At 35.9% G+C, this 16,841-nt stretch overlaps 1 protein-coding gene across 1 annotated transcript in view; it reads left to right on the forward strand.

Annotated features, from left to right (window-relative positions):
* pou6f2 (POU class 6 homeobox 2) overlaps positions 1–16,841 on the forward strand; it is a 93,180-nt gene that overhangs the window by 19,753 nt on the left and 56,586 nt on the right. The window contains exon 3 of the mRNA XM_052596695.1: positions 6,669–6,891. Within this exon, the coding sequence (XP_052452655.1) occupies positions 6,669–6,891 (223 nt within the window). The remainder of the gene's footprint in view (positions 1–6,668; positions 6,892–16,841) is intronic.

Below are 16,841 nucleotides of genomic sequence, written 5' to 3' on the forward strand. Positions count from 1 at the left end.
CTTGTGACTGTCCCATTCACTGCCATGTAAACACTGTCAAAGTCATCAGTGGTTCATCCGTAACGTTATGAAGTGACGAGAATACTTTTTGTAAAAACAAAAATAACAACTTTATTCTACAGTTCTTTATTCTTCTCTGTGTCTCTCCACATCACTGTGAGCTGAATGCAGGAAGTGTACGCTCTTCTGTGTCAGCCACTACACAAAGATATGTCTACTATGTGGTTTTTTGCTTTGATTTGAAAGAAAACAGTGCATCCTTGTGGCGTGGCTGATTATTATTGTAGTATTATTATTTATTTATTTTTCAGTTTCATTGCAGTAGCTCAGCTGTTTTTAGAATAACAGCAAGTGTAGTTACAGTCTACTTTTTACAAAATCTGAAATCAGAAAAAAGAACTTTATTGCCAAGTTTGTTTACACACAACAAGGGATTTGTCCTGGTAACAGGAGGTTTAAGTGCAGAAAAAAGTACAGATGGGTGCGGGTGTGCGGGTGTACATTAAAGTTAAGGTAACAAAATAAAAAGTAACACCACTAATAAAGAGAGCAAAAGATACAGAATGAACAGTAACATTGAAATGGTATATGGCAATAACAATAAAGAGAAAAAATTACAAGTAGACTAACAAAAGGTAGCACAAGTAGTGTGAAAAAATCTGAAATTAATGGGTTGACCGATATATATCACCAAAGCCAATATATTGACTAATATTTGTCTTTTTTTTATCACTCCGTGTCAAAAGTTGGACTTCAATTTTGGCTGCACTGAACTTTTATTTTGACAGTATTGAGAATGCATTGCAGTGCCTGAGTAAAGACACACAAGAGCTCCCATACTCTGTTTTCATTAGTAATTGTCTTTGATTAATAAATTATTAGGCAGAACGGTTAAACAAAGACAGTAAGCATTGAGTGAAAAAGTAGCATTCACCTTTCTAGTAATGACAGATTTTTTTTCTAATTCATTAAAAGTGATGATTTGTTCACAAATCAGACGTTAATCTTTTTTTTTAAGGACATGCCAAGAAGTGTTCAGTAAATAACAATCTTAATTTTAGTTATTTTTTCGTAGGCCTACATATCTGTCTTTATAAAAACATGAAAACATACAGTATGGTGCATGAGTCAAAGACTGCTTTTATATTACTTTAGTGTATAAACACTTGAACATCTCATTCCCTTTAATGAAAACTTAATTTAACCAAACACACACATGCACATACTTTTAGAACATCAACTGTGGTCTTTTTTTAGGATGTATAGAACAAACAGGCCCTTTCAAGAGATGGAGAATGATCATTGTCTGTTGCCATATCCAGCTCAACATGCCGCAGCGATGTCCAAGCCCTTGTCTTCTCATTCCCCTGAGCTCTGCCTTTATAGATGAACCCTGTCAGGACAGTCCCACAGAAACAAACACTTTTCAGCCACACTGCTCTTTCCCTGTGCCATGGCCAATTCCCTTGTTTCTGGATCAATATGTTTTGATGGATTCTCACTCTAGAGACGGATATTGTGTGCACTGCCATTATGGAACTGGATCAGTAAGAGGGCAGTTAGCCCTACATGGGTCTGATTCTTTCCTGTGCCTTTGGCTTCATTCGCGCACACTGCTATCAGTCTGATTACGAGTAATCTTTCAGCGTTTCCTCCACTGGGCCGCTCCCTCTGTTCTTCTTATTAGAAAGAGGAATGGGATGGGGGGTGGGTTAGGAAAAGAAAAGGGTAATTTAATCCCAAAAGCCAGATCAAGAAGGCATATAGTGTTGCTTATCGGCTAAAGGGTCTTGGGGACACATGTATTGATTCTGTTAAAAAAAATTTTTTTTAATAATTTGTCTCATTCAATCATGCCTTGACTATTAACACGCTTGTCATGTTGTGCAAAATTTATCAAACTGACTCGCTCTACCTCTGAAATTACTTCTTTTTGAGCCACATTTCATGATTCATTTTAACCCTGATGGATAAGATCAAGTCCCATTTTAAAACCTAGTTTAACTCAGAAATATCTGATGCCATTTAAGAGGCCAGATTTACTAACAGCTAGCACCCGTGCAAACCGTCTTTTGCCATTAAAATTGTACTGTAAGGATATCCTAAAGATGTGCAGTGAAGAATTAGTACTGAAAAGGCATGGACATTCACCCACATAAATTTCCATGGCCATCAACACTGTTTTGGAATCGTGGTCTCGGTCTAATTTAGTAAATCTGATCCTACATGCTTTTAAAATGGCCATTTTATGGAATTTAACTATTTTTTCCAAGTTTTTCCATGGCATTGTTCACAGTTATCATTATATTGAATTCATTATCATCTGACACCATGAGTGTTTTTTTTTTTTTCAGAAACTGTCTTGCAAAATATAAGTGCATTTATGACAAATATGCCACAGTATCTTTGAAAACTGGTGTATGTAAATGGACATTTAGGAACAGTGAGGTGGTAGCGTGACTTAAACATCCCAAGGGTATTTTGAGTGAGGAGTTGTTCAGCCATTTTAAAGTGTGTTTTGATCCTGGGGGATCCCATTTCACAGACACGCTGGGGTTCAGATCAGTTTGTCAGCTGCCTTGTCGCTTAGAGAGTGGGCTGATGGGAAAACTGTGTGAGCTATTAGTGAATCTAACATGAAGAAAGAAAGAGAGAAGAACCAGTTTTCATGCTGAGTCAAGGAGTATATGGTCCTCCCATGATTCCTGACACAGACATTCTGCTGGACACAGCATAGAAGTTTGTAATCTCTGGCAAAAGCCCATGAAAATTAGGACAATTGAAGTTGTATTTTATCACAGTTATATTCCTTGTATATAGGTGTTTTTTTGGATGCATTGTGGATGTCAGTTCTCATATTGTTCACACAGGTGTCTGAGCAATAACCACAGGTGTGATCACATTGCATCAACTATGAACATATACCACTTATGTTTGATGAACAGCATTTAAAAAGTATCTTATAATTTTACTGTAATCTGAATTTTTTTAAATGTAATAATTTAATAAAATTTGTTAAAAATAATTAGCTTATATTGGATAAAAAATTTAAAGATTTATATCAAGGAGCTATTAATCTGTTCATTGGGCGCAGTCTTTTGCTTTTATTTCTCTAAATGTATGTTTTGTGATATTCGCATGACCTGCTTAAAATGATGGAAATAATATAAAATTCAAAAAAAGTTTTTTTTTTTCTGAAAACGCAACTAATTGTATAACCAATTACTGAAAATACTTTCAAATAAAATACAATTTTAAAAGTTTTGTTTTGTACAGAGTCTCTAGATGACTGAAAAAAAGTAATTTCTGCCAAAAAACAAATAAACTTGTCTTCATATTAAATGAAGAACTTTTAATACTCATGTTAACTTGCACCATTCCAATTAGACATATCTGTATTTTATAAAGTTTCTCTTAAGCTTTCAGTTATTCATCTAGTTTCAGTCATCTTCAGACTGATGGCAGCTCTTCAGCTCAGTTGTTTAGGTCAAGTGCCCTTTTAATAATTTCCTCAGTTCAGTGAGTGGAGTTCAGAATGGGCCATTAGGAGTCGGTTGATTTGTACGAAAATGCCAGTGCTATAGACAAATTTAACTCTTTTAAAGGATTTAAACAAAACCATACTAAAGTAGCTGCATTTTTAAATGTATGATTGCCCACAGTCCTGAAATAGACTACATGTAAAATGGCAGTCTTAGAGGTTGTTCTTAATTTAACCCTTTATTTATAGATTGAAGAATTATCTACATGTGCCATAAATATGTTATCGTCCTATATTTGCTTATACATCGGTTTGTCAAAGTTATAACAAAGCTTGAATTAATACATTTATTCAGAAACAAATGCAATAAATTGACAAAAGTGAGAGTAAAGACGCTTTTAATTGTTGCAAGCAAGGTTGTAGCAATAGCGCACAACGAAGGAGTAAACATAAATGGTATTTAATTCAAACTTCAAAACAAAAGGACAGGAGAACTATTCCACATCGACTCAAGTAATCCATTTAATAAACATCAGTCCAGGATGATGGGAGGACAGAAACTAAAGGCTTGTAAAGACTGGCAAACAAAAGGAACAAATGAGATGATTAACAAGGTGATGTAGAAAACACAGGTGAACAGAAGAAACTAATCAGGGCAACTAAGGGAGACTAGGGCCCTGTCCACACGAACACGGTTATTTTTTTAAACTGCAGCTTTTTGTGTGGGGTTTGGCCATTCGTCCACATGCAAATGCAGCACCAGGTCACTGAAACCAAACATTTTTGGAACCTGCCAGGGTGAAGATTTTCAAAAACTCTGGTTGTAGTGTTATCGTGTAGACAGTAGCTGTGTCCAAATTCAGGGTCTGCATTCTCCTTAGGATCCTTCCTACCCGGTTGAAGGAGGATGGGTCCTCCGACGACCGCAAAAACCGGAAGTCGGTGTTTGTGAATTTGGACAGCCTACCCTTCTTTCAGTTCCCTCCCTTACCCGTTGCTCATACCCTGTCGCCTAGCAACCGTGACAGCGCTAAGCAAGACGCGGGTGAAGAGCTCATCGTTCTCTCCCCGGAACACTTCTGTCTGCTCTTTCGTCCTTAGAAGCGTTAAAAACAGCTTCAATCACTAACAAATAAGCTGTGTGTAAGGGGATATTCACACAGGCAGTAAGGAAGAAGCTAGTTTACGAAAGTAAACTTTTTTTACATATACACGTACAAATGTAAAAAAAATGCTTAACGTTAAAACAAAATGCCTAACTAGAAAACCACTGAAAATATATATTTTTGAAAAGCCAGTTTTTAAAAAACATCGAAAATAATACTCCTCCCCCACTCCGCTACCGCTCGCTTTGTCCTGCCGAAAAGAATTATGGGATAGGTAGGACACGAAAGGATCCACCACACCCATCCTTCCAATTCGGGGAAAAGGAGGACGCATTTGTGGGCCGAATTTGAAGGATCCTACGAATTTGGACAGCCTTCGTCACGGCGCTGTGACGTAACATCCTTCAAATGAGTACTCCGAAGGATGTAGACCCTGAATTTGGACACAGCCAGTGAAACCGTTTTTGGCTTGTGATGTCAGAGCATGTACTGTTATCTCCGCCTACTGGAAACTTTTTCAGGTTTCTGATTGGCCAACATGTCTTTATGGGTGAGATTGTATCGCCTGTTGGTTTGGCATGCTCTTGACAGTGTTTCATGGCATGCTCTTGACAGTGTTTTCATGTGCATGGGGATTTGAAAAAAAAAAAAAAAAAAAAACGGAAGAAGGAAAAAAACTGTTTCAAATTGTAACAATATTTAACAATAATTTTATATAATTTTTTTCAACCAAAACTGCATTCATAGTTTGCAGAAGCATATTCTAAAAACATATTTAAAAAGCCATACTCCCCACAAACTTTTGAACTATACAGTATATTCCTATTACTTAAGAATATATCAACATATGGATATCTTAACAGATTTATTTACAGAGGCAAACCAGGAAGTGGCATTCACTTTTGGATTGAGATGAGATGCTGGCAGACAATCTTTGATTTTGTGTCTGAAGTAACCGACATCACACACACACTTAAAACAGCAAGATTAAACATATGTCACACAGCTTTGTCAGAAGAGTCTTTGTTGTCATCCTTTGAGCGGTTAATTGATTTTTTTTTGCATTCTTTTAATGTCAGTGTTTAAAGTGAAAGAAATGACAAATGACATCTTTCAGTCTCTCGTGTCCTATAAGAAGGGCTTTTGTCTTTTTGACAAATTCCTTTTGTCTGTTTGTTTTTCCATTTAGATGGAGAAAGAATATTTAATAGTGTTATTTTATGCTGATTATCATTTGATTGTAAATGAAATGTTAATGCAATGAGTAAAGCCTCGTCTTATCATACAGAAATCAAATGCACCAGTGAACCACTTACAGTTTGTTTTCTCCATGAACCTCCCATCCTGAAAAAAATAAATACAAATACTGCTTTAACAAATGCACATTTGCCATTCTATTCCATGTAATTCCATGCATTTTTCCTCTCGTTTCATAAATTAGGAACAGTGCAGCATGCCAGAAAAGATGAAACTGCAGGAATGTTCTTTTCTGCGTAACATTAAAGGCCCCAAATTAAAATTCTGTTTTCGTTTACTCAACCTCATGTTGCACTTTTCTATACAACTAAAGAGTCTGAGACACTGTTTCACACTATTGACAATGTACAAATTCATCATTGAACGCTTGAAAAAATAAGACTTAGAGGACAAAGCCTTCAATTATAACTAATAAATAATAATTATAATTAAAACTTAACTGTACAAAATGAATTCAAACAAGCAGCGATAAATGCTAATTGAGGTAATGATAACGTAGCCTGTTGTCTTGTTGGAAGGAGGAGCAGGCTGTGTGGTAGCTGTAAGCTGAATCACAGACAGGCTTTTTGTACAGTATAGAGGTGTAAAACAGTGCTTGGGTGAGCTGAAAAGAAAAATGGTCTCCTGCAGGAAAAGCATTTGATTTGTCAGACCCGGCAAAGGGTTTCGCTAGCACACAGCACTTTTAGCTAATATTATCCAATTCTAAACAGTAAGTGTTTTGGCATCAATGTTTTTCCTGTATTTTATTTATTACCAAGGTGATGCTTAGTATCATACTTCACTAAAAACTTCATTAACTTCCTATTTGTTCTTTCTTTCAGTCTCTGCTGGTTGCTCAGCAGTTGGCGTCAGCGGTTAGTGGAGTGATGTCCGGAGGAGCTCCTGGTCTTAACCAGCCCATTCTGATCCCCTTTAACGCTGGCGGGCATCTGGGTGGGCAGCAGGGCCTGGTTCTGTCTCTGCCCACGGCTGCAAACATACAGGGCCTGGTGGCAGCCGCCGCTGCTGGAGGCATCATGACGCTCCCCCTACAGAATCTGCAAGGTATGAGTCCATATTGATCAGATTAAAAAGAATTGGTGTAGAAACAATATGAACAGATTTTGGAGTTACAAAAAAAAAAAAAAAAAAAGCTGAAATAGTATTTTCTTGTAAAACATACATGAATAATCTTTGTATTATTTACAACAAAATTTGCATTGTCAGTATCAAGTTTCTGAAAAGTATTTTAGAGAATGTTAATTTTAATAATTGTAATATTTTACACTATTTATTTATTTATGGCTGTGTTTGTGTGTGTGTGTGTGTGTGTGTGTGTGTGTTTGTGTTTCAATCAAAAGATCAGCAAGATATGTTAAGTATGTTTGCATGGTCTTGTATAGGTTATGGTCTTTTTACTTTAATTCTGACTTTTGAATTCTGACATCTCATAAATGCAATGCAAATATGCGAACATATAATGTACTGTATGTAGAGAGCATGGAAACAAAGCCAAAACCTGGACGTTATAGGCAACTTAGAAATCCCAGCCAGGACATGTCCAAAAAAAAAAAAAAAAAAAGAGGATGTATGGTCACCCTATTTATAATTTGATTTTGAGAATTATATAAATAATATTAATATGGTCTTGCCTGTGGTCTCTTTACTTTAACTTCAATTTCTGGCCAAAGTTTTAATCTTGAGTCATACTGTATGTGCACATTGTTATAATTATATATATATATATATATATATATATATATATATATATATTTTTTTTTTTTTTTTTTTTTTTATTAAATCTATATAAAATAATGCTAAATCTAAATCAATGCTTAAACTAAAAATTCAAAGTGAATTAATGCTCATAATAAAGAAGTTGTGTTCAAAGCACCTTCAGAACCTCTAAAGTCAAATTCAACAAGGAGATCGGCTGAAAGCAGACTTCATTCCTCATCATTCAGTCTTTAAGTTTGTTTGTTTGTTTTTTGGGATTCCTAAAAATGGTGGCATCACCCCATCCAAACAGCATGCGTTTAAGAAAGTGCTCAGAAAGGCCGAGGACAGGAGGATCAGAGCGATATAGGCGGGGAAAGTAGTTCACATTCATTACAGGTCAGCGTTTTGCAACGAAGCGCAAAAGCACTTTAAAGCTTTTTCTTCATTCAGTAGGAGTATTCACTAGCATGCTTGTGTCTTCTCCTCTTTACCTCTATCTCTCCCCCTCCTCTTTCCTTCCGTCCGCGCGTCCATACTTCTCCTCGCCTTTTAAACTTTAATGCACGAATGTTCTCTTTTGATCATAGTTGTAAATGGTTTTCATTTTAATGTTTAAAACATTGTCTCTTTTATACCATTAGATTGAGGGGTGGAAGGGGGAAACCGTCAGTCATAAATCTTAGATGAGGTGCCTTCTCTAATGCCTGACTAAAAAATGATAGGTTATAAATTTGAGTGCATGTAAAATAGCACGTTTTCTTTTTTCGTCTGAGGAGGAGGAGGCCGAAGATTAAAATAATGCATGGCCGGAAACAGGTTGTCCCGAAGAGACGGATGGATGGATGGCTAAAGTAATGGGATGGAGAAGAAGTCTCTAATGGACACAAACATGCATAAATAACAACACGCGTCAAAGCGCGTCTAGGCTTTTAATAAACACTCACATGGGCTAAATAAATATCTAAAAATTCCTAGAATTCCCTCAGTCACGATAATGTGCCCGTGAGCCCGGCCTCACATTTCCAAGACTCTCTAAAATGAACCCTAAACTTTGTATGTTGAAGTGAATTTGAATGCTCCATTAATAGGGGTTTAGCTGGATATTTACTTTTATACAAGTCTTTATTTCATCTGATTTGTTTTTTAAAGTCTTAGATTGTACTGAAAATCTTGGATTACGAAATTGTATGTATAAACAAAATTGTTTTACTAAATGTATATATGTGTTTACATTTGTATTTTGTCATGTTGCATTGCTATAATATCTAAGTAAAACAAAGCAAAAATGCAATGACAAAATTATATACTAAATGTTTACTAAAATGTAATATTTATAATTTTGCAAAAAAAAAAAGACAAACCCTAGGACATTCTGACATTATTTGTTCTTAACAGAATAAAATAAAAGAACATTTTGAAAAATGTTTTTTTTTTTTTTTTTTTTTTTACCACCATGCAATTAAAGTCAATGGGCTCCAATGTTGTTTGGATCTCAGCATTCTTTATATTATCTTGTTTTATGTTCCACAGAAGAAAAAAGTAGGTTTGGAATGACATGACAGTGAGTTCATTTTTGGGTGAACTGTCCCTTTATATTCTTCTTGCACTTAAATTGTGAACACTGACATTGTGTTTATCTCTGGCGCAAATACAAACAGAAAAGTGCTCGTCCTAAAAAAAATACAATAATAATATCCAGTTATAAACTAGTGTGACTTGGTCTCTTAGTCTGACTGGGTCTCTTAGTTTTAGATGCAGAACCTGAGGGATTCTCTAAGGGTGTAGTGTCATGGGTGTCATGTGACATTAAATGATTTGACTGTGTCTGCTCTCCCTACAGCCAGTCACACAGTCCCACAATCCCCCCAATCCTATCCCATCAGCCCCACATTGATGGAGAGCTGTTGGCACAGCACTTCTGCCAGACTTAGTCTTAGTCTTTAGTTGAGCGGTGAGCTCAGCCCCACAGGCCTGATTAATCACAACCTGCAGAGATCTCCTCCTCAAGGCCCAAAAACAACACATAGATCAGTTTGCTTGTGTAGTATATTCTAATTGACTCCAGATCAAACACTTTTCTGTTCAGGGAAAGTAAAGGAGACAGTACTCTTTCATACTTTTTAATAGAGAAGTCACACTAACAAGGAACAAGTAAGATATAATACAATGTGTCAGGGTGAGAAATCATTTAAAATACTTGAAGTTAAAAAACAAAAAACAAAAATTAATTTACTATGTTGTAGTCTTGTGCATGCATTTATTCTATTCCATCATTTGACCCACTATCAGAGCAAGATAACAGTTATTTGAGTATCATTGCATAATTTACAATATTAAAAACAGATTCCTGGTTGACTATGCATGCAGTTATATGTGTGGACAGGAGTTGTAAAGAATAGTAACATAAGGTTCTGTCTCTCAACATTAAAGACATGAGTTAAGATGAACTAACAATGAAAAGTTCTTCTAAAATAATTATTGATATGTTTATAATGGTATATACATACATTCTATTTTAAATTATTATTGCAAAAACACTTTTGAGAGTTGATAATAACTGGGCTTAACTAATTAAATAATAATACTGAACATATTAGTTCAATTTTATAAAATACTACTTTAGAATTACAGTGTTTTTGATTCACTGAAAGAACCAACTCAGAGTTATTTATTCAGGATTTAGACAACACTAGTTCTACTTTGTTAGTACACTACACTAGTCTATCCTTCCTGTATCACTAGCACCGCCAAGGTCATGGGTTTGATTCCCAGGGAAAGCAAGAACTGATAAAATATCTGCCAAATGCATAAATGTGTAACAGTGTATAGTAGTTGTGCTGTATGATTTGAAGTCATTAAAAATAACTAATTAGATAAGTTCTGAATAAGATCAAATTTCTCTTGCAAACATTTTGACTTCTTGAACACTCTTCCAGTCAAACATATAGCCCTGCCCACGTTTTGTTGTTATTAAACTAAGAATTAATTGTTTTTTAGTTGCCAAAAATTTCTTCCACCACAATCTCATGTACTGTAGTTCCAAACATGTACGATTTGTATGCAACATAGAGTAAAATAAGATATTTGGGAAAAAATTATCATATTTTTGGGTCTATACAGTGTGTTCTGCAGAAGTAGGGCTGTGCAAAAAATCTATGCAAATTTTCATGCGCATCTTGTCAGTAAAGGCGCTCCTGTGATTAGTAGTATATATCTCCAGCACGTGCGTTCAGATAAGGGTTGCCAGGTTTTCAAAACAAAACCTGCCAAATTACTTCTCAAAACTAGCCCAATCTTGTTTCGTTCCAGGAGATAAAATACAATTTTTTGGCGTGGTTCCCTTGGTAAAATTTGCATTTTAGGGGGTAAACATAACTGCCTTTACCTTAATTTTGCATTACTGACACACTGTTTTCCTAATGAATGTTGTTCAGTTGCTTTGATGCAATGTATTGTGTTTAAAGCGCTATATAAATAAAGGTTACTTGACTTAACTATTTGTATTGGGGTCACTTCGACCTGCGGACATGAAAAACAACCGCAGACTTGGCAACACGGTTGGCCTTTATTACACAGAGCCGTAGTTCACTGAAAATCTACACAAAATCGGTTTCAAAATCAGAGGCGATTCTTTGTCAATTTTGAAAGCGATTTTGTGTAGCTTGTGGTCTATGGCTTTGCTTAGTAAATGCTACTCCACCTGAACCAGTGTTAACAAGTCCGCGGTTGTTTTTATGTCCGTGGGTTAAAGCGACCCCAATACCAATAACGTGATGTTTAGCCCCTAAAATGCGAATTTTACCAAGGCAACCCAGCCAAAAAACTTGTATTTTAACCCTGGCACGCAATTTTTCATCTGGGAACCTCTTGTAAACGCGATTGGGCTAGTTTTGGACTAGTTTTGAGAAGCAACTGGGCAGGATTTGTTTTGAAAACCTGGCAACCCTGATCTGAACGTACATGCTGGAGATGTACTTCTAATCACAGGAGCGCCTTTACTGACGAGATGCGCATGAAAATCGCATTCGATTTTTTGCACAGCCCTAGTTTTGAGTGACATGAGTGTAAATGATGCCAGAATTGTCATATTTGGGTGAACTAATCCTTTAATGTGAACAAAAAGAATGACATCACTTTTAAGACAAAAGTACTTATATTGCTGCCAGAGCCCTTTATAACATCATAGCTAACTTTTTCCAAATTAGGAGACGTCTGCCTCACTGAGACCGTCCACGTGAGTGTGCCGAGCAGAAGGCTCAGTGGTGCGTGTGCAAACCCGCCACTGCGTCTCTTCACTGATGAATGGTCGTCACAGCGATGGGGCAGCTTCATGAAGTTCGGCACGGTCGTCTAAATAAAAGCCTGCGCTTGCGTTACTCTGCGCTCATTTTAAACCCTGGCGCCGCTGTAGCTTGTTATTTTGTCAGGAAGATTAATGTCTGGACATGTCAAGTAAAGAAAGTGAATTCCCTCTTGAACACTATGTGTACGATTCCAGCTGTAACTTGAATAGAATAAGAATAAGCCTCATGTTTGTTTGTCCGTCAGACTGTAAACATGGTGTTAGGAGCGGAATTAATCATATATATTTAGAAATGGTGTACATTTAGGAAAAAGATTGCATTGTAAATTATAATGTGAATGTATATGAGGTAAGGTGGTGTCTCAGAAAACATAGCACAATGAAAGTGTGTTTGCTTGACACTGTGACATTTCTTTACGCCACAAATAACATTGTTTGATTTCATTTGACTTGATGTGAGACTTAATGATATGATTTCGCTGCTTTGAAAATTACAAATCCCTCTGTTGTGCGTTCCTACCATATTCTGTCTCATAACAAACCAAATGACAGAATGTGCTTCTCCTTACATCAAAGCATCTTTCAATAAGCTGCAGAACGAAAATAACATCTACGTTGTTGCTCATCAGCTCAGAAAGCCTCAAAACAGGCCTCTCGCAAAAAACATAAGGGTAACCCTCAGATCATGAAATAACTGTCTTTTCATGACCTATGAAAAGGCTTTTTGGAAACATCCTTGTAATACACCATATTTTCCCTAAAGACATGTAAGGCAAATGAAAGATCAGTGCTACATTGTCAGCCTACTTTGAGTTAATGCAGAACAAATGTATACTCGGCCTCTTTCATATTCATATTGTAAGCTGCCTGATCGGAGCACATCAGAACCTGCAGCGTAGCATGTACGAGGGAAGGAATAGTGCGCGAGAGTGCGCGTTCCCTTTGCAGGAAACATAAAACGGCACTCAGGGATGAGGAGTAATTGCCTGAGTCTCTCCGCGCTCGTAGGCTAATGAGGAACCATGTTGGCTCTAATCACAACACTGCTCCTCTGTCTCAATGAAAGAGCAGTTGTAGTCTCACAGGAATCCCTCTCCTGTCAGACTGGGGCATCGCTTTAGACTGAGTACTGACACAGACGGGGAACTTGAAGCTGCTAACTCACTTAGTTTAACTAAAAGTAGCCAAGTCAAAGGGAAACTCGAAGCCTTAAGGGTGATAAAGTTGCACACGGGGAAAAGACAATAGAAAGCTCATAATTTGCTTGCGATATGTTTGTAACTAAAGCAACAAGAACTGCTACTCTTGTTGTATTAAAAAAAAATACTGCAGGTGAAAGTTAATTTGAAGACTTTCGTTTAGATGTCAAGTCAATACTTGCTAAACTAAAGTTATCTGCTACAACAAATGATACCACTCTAGAGAATGTATGTGGGTTTACAACTCTGACAAGTTAATACAAACTTTGCTTTAACTATAGAAATTAAATTAAACTTAATAAAGTGTCTTCAAGGATCATGAACAAAAATGTTTGAAATGTTAACATATAAACATGTTGCAATTAAATTAAATTAAATTAAATTAAATTAAATTAAATTAAATTAAATTAAATTAAATTAAATTAAATTAAATTAAATTAAATTAAATTAAATTTTTAAGTGCAACATATATATTTGTTAACATAAATATGGTTTGTTTATGATCCTTGAAGACACTTTAAGATGTTAACATTAACTGGTTGTTAAGCGAACTCTCCATGGTGCTGAACTTCAGGGATATTATGAGAAGAAAAAAAGAAAGCAGCTTTATGTAACCTGTATTTGTGTTTTAATGTTCTGTCTCCAAAAATAACATTTTGATTTTTAAGATTTAAGTAGCATCACGTACTAATTAGGTTTAAATTACTAATTAAAAAGTTTGTGGTTGGTAAAATATGTTATGTTTTTTTTTGTTTATAAGTGTTTAATGCTCACCAAGGCTACATTCATTTGATCAAAACTTACAGTCAAAACTGTAATGTTGTGAAATATGATTACAATCTTAGGGCCCTATTTTAACGATCTGAAACGCAAGTGTCAAAGCGCGAAGCGCAAGTAAGTTTGTGGGCGGGTCTCGGCGCTGTTGCTATTTTCCCGGCGGGATAAATGGCTCTTGCGCCCGGCGCAAATCTAAAATGGGTTGGTCTGAAGCAGCTTCATTATTCATAGGTGTGGTTTGGGCGTAACGTGAAATAAACCAATCAGAGCGTCATCCAACATTCCCTTTAAAAGCAGGTGCGCAAGTTCCATTATGGATTGCTATTATTGTGGCGTATTTACCAGGCGCACGCCAGGAGCGGTTCACAGCCGAGGAGACTGATGTTCTTGTAAGAGCAGTAAAAGACAGAGAAGGTGTGTTGTATGGGGATGGGAGAATAATTAGCCTGAATAATTTTGTAAGCTAGATTTATGCTTATTTTTTTCACATCTTCGTGGCACACCACAATGATTTCCGTCATCTCATGTGTTAATATTTTTTTAGTGTAACAATTTATGATTTGCAAAAATAACTGTTGCATCTGTGTAGATTACATGAGCAAAGTGTATGCGCGTTGTGCACGCTATACATTATGGTCAAGCATGCGCCCTTAAAATAGCATAATGAACAACGCGCAACCCGCCACTGACTTTAGACTAGGTTTTTTCTGGTCAGTGGCGCAATTGTTTAATGGAACAGCAAAATAGCACCAGGGATTGTTTGCGCCGGAACACGCCTCCTTTTTTGCGCTGAACCGCCCAGGGAGCGCAAGTTCATTCACTAGTTTAACGACGTGCTTCTGTGGAGGGAAAAGCGCGCTTTGCGCAGGTGCAAAATAGGAATGACACATGCGTCAGTGTACAAAATCAATTGCGCTGGGTGCAAGATAGGGCCCTTAATGTTTCCTGTTTTAATATATTTTAAAATGTATTTCTGTGATGACAAAGGTGATTTTTCAGCAGCCATTACTCCCATCTTAACTACACATGATCCTTAAGAAATCTTTCTATTATGCTGATTTGCTTTTCAAGAAATATTTATTATTGTTGTTTTTTTGTCAGTGTTAAAAAATACATTCTTTTCAGGATCTTTCATAAATAGAAATTTGAGCAGAATTTATTTGAACCCTAAATCTTTTCTAACATTATCTTCTCTGTCACTTTTTAATTTAATACATCCTTGCTTAATTAAAATATTAATTTATTAAAATGTATTAAAAGTGTAACTGTTTATACAATGAAAGATACATCCATAGTGTAGCAAGTTTATCTATCTAGAACAGTAATCCAGTCACTAAAACTATTTAGATCTTTACATCTGAAAGAACATTTTCGTATGATGACATTTTTAACAAAAAATTTGAGCTGCACATTTTTGCTTTTAGATCCTCTTGAATGTCCTGCACTATTATAAGTGCATTGCTGTAAACATTCTTCAGTCTGTAAAACAAGCAAAAATCAAGGCAAAATTATTGTCTGTGGTAATCAACAGCATGCCACTGATGCTGTCCATGGTGCTTAACTTGTTTTAAACCCTTTACTGTAAAAATGAACATTTCTTTCTCTCTCTATCTCTTGGTTTAACTTAAAGTACTGTATTCCCAATATGCCTTCTACATTGTCCTTTAATGTTTCAAGTTTGAGGCAGTTGTAAGGCGATTCATAGGGAGAAAGTCACATTAAATAAAAAAGAGTGATAAAATTGCTGGCGCCCTCATACATTTCAAAGCTAATGTGACTAGCTGTGCACTAGCAGCACCTGCACACAGACTTGCTGTGGTAATTTGATTGATTTGTTGTGACAGCAGCCAAATAATTGAGAGTGAGAGGTGGTACGAGAGAGTGCGTGTGTGTGTTTGTGTGTGTGTGTCGTGTGTGTGTTTTGGGAGGGTACTCCACATGTTCTCCAGGAAGAGACAAAGATTCTCATCTGCCGCTCACTTTGGATATTGTTCAGTTTTCTTTCCCACTGAGTCTGATGTTGGCTGACTGCATATGACAGTGGCTTAGCCACAAAAATAACACAAATCGTAATGTACACATACGCAGTGAGGTTGGCCCACACATATCCAGGCACTCAAACAGAAAGCACCTCACGTCACAAACGTTAGACATCATTGCACAAAGTACAAATACATTTTACCACATCACACTCAAATGAAGCATGTGCACACACTAGAAAAGTTATTGTTTTACAGCGTGTTGTTTTTGCAGGTTATTTTTTCTGTCAGAATGACATACATAAAACATCATGTCCTTTAGCAGTTTATTTAAACTTAAAAAAAAAAAGTATAACAGTTTTCAAATATATGACATATTTAAAATGTATAACAAAAATATTAAGCAGAACAACTGTTTTCGACATTGATGATACAAAGAAGAAACATTTTGAACACCAAATCAGCATTTTAGATGGATTTCTGAAGGATCATGTGATACTGAAGAATAAATGAATGGCTACTAAAAACTCAGCTTTGCTGTCACAGGAATGTATTACAATTTAAAATATATTCAAATATAAAACAGTTTTGAACTGTAGTGTTATTACTGTTTTACTGTACAAATTCAACCCGGGTGAGTATAAGAAACTTCATTCAAAAACATGGGAAATATATATTTTTTTTTTTAACATTAGTGTATACACTGTACTGTATGTACACATTGTTTTGTTATTTAAGTATTTATGAAATCTATGAATGTCAGGAGAAAAGAAAAAAAGGGTTAGTAATTGCATTTTCATTTGAATGTATGAAGAAAGTTACAGTAGCCTAAAAGAAACAAGGATTTAATTATTTTAATATTTATTTTAATGGACATTTACATGTGATTATGTGCAAAATAGCACAATGATTATTCCAACTATGTTCTTTTATCTTATAGATGCGGTTTATAAGTGGCAAATCATGTTTCTTCATCATTAGCCATCAATTAATTAAAAAAAAACTTTTAGTTGTCCGTCACTGAATACAATTGTTAGC

This window comes from Carassius gibelio, chromosome B24 (genome assembly GCF_023724105.1).
Source record: "Carassius gibelio isolate Cgi1373 ecotype wild population from Czech Republic chromosome B24, carGib1.2-hapl.c, whole genome shotgun sequence".
Classification (NCBI taxonomy): domain Eukaryota; kingdom Metazoa; phylum Chordata; class Actinopteri; order Cypriniformes; family Cyprinidae; genus Carassius; species Carassius gibelio.